At 41.9% G+C, this 1,837-nt stretch overlaps 1 protein-coding gene across 2 annotated transcripts in view; it reads left to right on the forward strand.

Moving 5' to 3' along the window:
- LMOD2 (leiomodin 2) overlaps positions 1-1,141 on the forward strand; it is a 12,126-nt gene extending 10,985 nt beyond the window's left edge. Inside the window, exons 3-4 of one of the 2 annotated variants that reach the window (XM_019509277.1) lie at positions 1-120; positions 710-1,141. In XM_019509277.1, coding sequence (XP_019364822.1) covers positions 1-120; positions 710-736 — 147 coding nt within the window. In that variant the 3' untranslated portion in view covers positions 737-1,141. The remainder of the gene's footprint in view (positions 121-709) is intronic. The other variant, XM_019509278.1, reaches the window with a different exon arrangement.
- The last annotated feature ends 696 nt before the right edge of the window (positions 1,142-1,837 follow it).

Here is a 1,837-nt window from a genome sequence, read left to right on the forward strand (position 1 = left end):
TCAGACAAGAAAGCAGAAGAAGCATCACAGCCCTCTACCCGACCCTCTACCCCACAGAGGTCTCTTCATGATAACCTGATGGAAGCAATTCGGGGAAGCAGCCTAAAACAGTTAAGGCGGGTAAGCTGAAAACATATTTAAATAACTACTTTTGGCTCAAATCTTGCACAATCCAAAACATGTAGCATTGATTTTTTTCAAGATATATTTTAGTAAAGAGAACAATAACTATACTTTTGAGTTTAAATCTACCTCAGTTTGATAAAAACTAGGCTGCTGACAGAACCAAGCTTTAACCTTAATAGACTATACTCAGAGGAGGGGTCTTAGCTGTAGAGGTGGAAATATTGGGAATCAAGCAGAAATTTTACCACCTTTGGGTTATGATGCAAGAAAAAACCTCCTTCAGGAAAGATGTCCCCTCAGAAATACGTTGTGAAATGAGCTTTGTTTCTTGCTATGTAGAAAAAAACCCACCGCTTTACGTAGCTTTAATCCATGGAGGAGGAGACAGGACCTTTAGTTTACTTCATTAACAGAAAGAGTGTATTTATAAATATAAATAGTGGAATTCAGATACAAAGAAGATGGGCACTTATATATAAATCATCAGACCAGATAAGGATAGTAGCCAGAAAGATCAGACTGCTGTTGCTTTTCTAGCCTCTGTTGCAAATGTAATGAGAAAAAACACACTGCTATCTTGTAGGTGGAGATCCCAGAAGCTCTTCGATAAAAGCATGGATTATAGAAGAACCAAAGCACTACAGTGGGCAAGGGAAGGTTACTGACTTGTTGAACGGTGGTAACATAAGTTGTCTTGTGATGTTTCCAAAGTGCACTCTTAGGTTTGAACAAAAATATAATCTTCTTACAGAGATAGACCTATTAAACACTAAACAATGCTTTAAGAATGCATAAGCCTTTTAATCTGTAAATATGGAAATAAACGTCTTTTTATATTTAATAAGATTTCTATTGCAGAAATAGCAGTTTATTTAGATATTCTTTTCAATATCTGATTGCACATCATTGGACATGTTTTTAACACTGAGATGTAATGGTTTAGTGACCTGTGGTTTTTTTTCCTTTGTTTTTTTTTTCCATTACTTTACAATAAATATTGTTTGAAGATTTTCAGCAACCAAAACAATCATAGTCCTGGGTTTCTGTGAGTTTAGAACTATCAGGAATAAAATTTCTGTGGATTGGGAAAGTCTTACTGCTCCTAGGATCTAGTGCAATGGGAAAGTATGTGATAAATACCAGGGGTGTGCAAAATGGGCCGTATTCAATTTGGATTTGGATTCAGCCCAAATTGGGGACAGTGATTTGGTTTGTTGATTCGGATCACCGTCCCTGATTAGATTTGACCAAATCCTAATCTGAAGATATGATGCTGATTCAGAGAATCAGCAATTCAGCCACAGACACAGCTTTAAATGTTTTTTCTACGTATCTCGAGGTGCCAGGTGAAGCTCATGAACGCTGTGATGCTGGGGTGGATGGAGCATCCCACAGGAGTGTGGCCCCCCACCCCTCCCCCTCCTCCCCGCATGCTCAGGGTGAACCTGGAAGTGTTTCAGTCCACTGGCCCCTCTCCCGTGCCCCCGGCTCTGTGATTGGCTGCAGGGGACCCCGGGGCCCCCGCCAGACCCAGGAGGCACTAGTCACTGAGCTGGGTGTGGGCACAGGGGGTGGGAGGCCCTGCACACCACTCCTTGGTGGACCTGCTGCTGAGCAGGCAAGAGATCCCCCTGCGCTCCTGTGAGATGCTCCATCCACCCCACCACCTCAGCATTCATGAGCTTCCTGGTACCTTGAAGTATGTAGAAAA

This window comes from Gavialis gangeticus, unplaced genomic scaffold (genome assembly GCF_001723915.1).
Source record: "Gavialis gangeticus isolate Ggan-Ray unplaced genomic scaffold, GavGan_comp1, whole genome shotgun sequence".
Lineage (NCBI taxonomy): Eukaryota > Metazoa > Chordata > Crocodylia > Gavialidae > Gavialis > Gavialis gangeticus.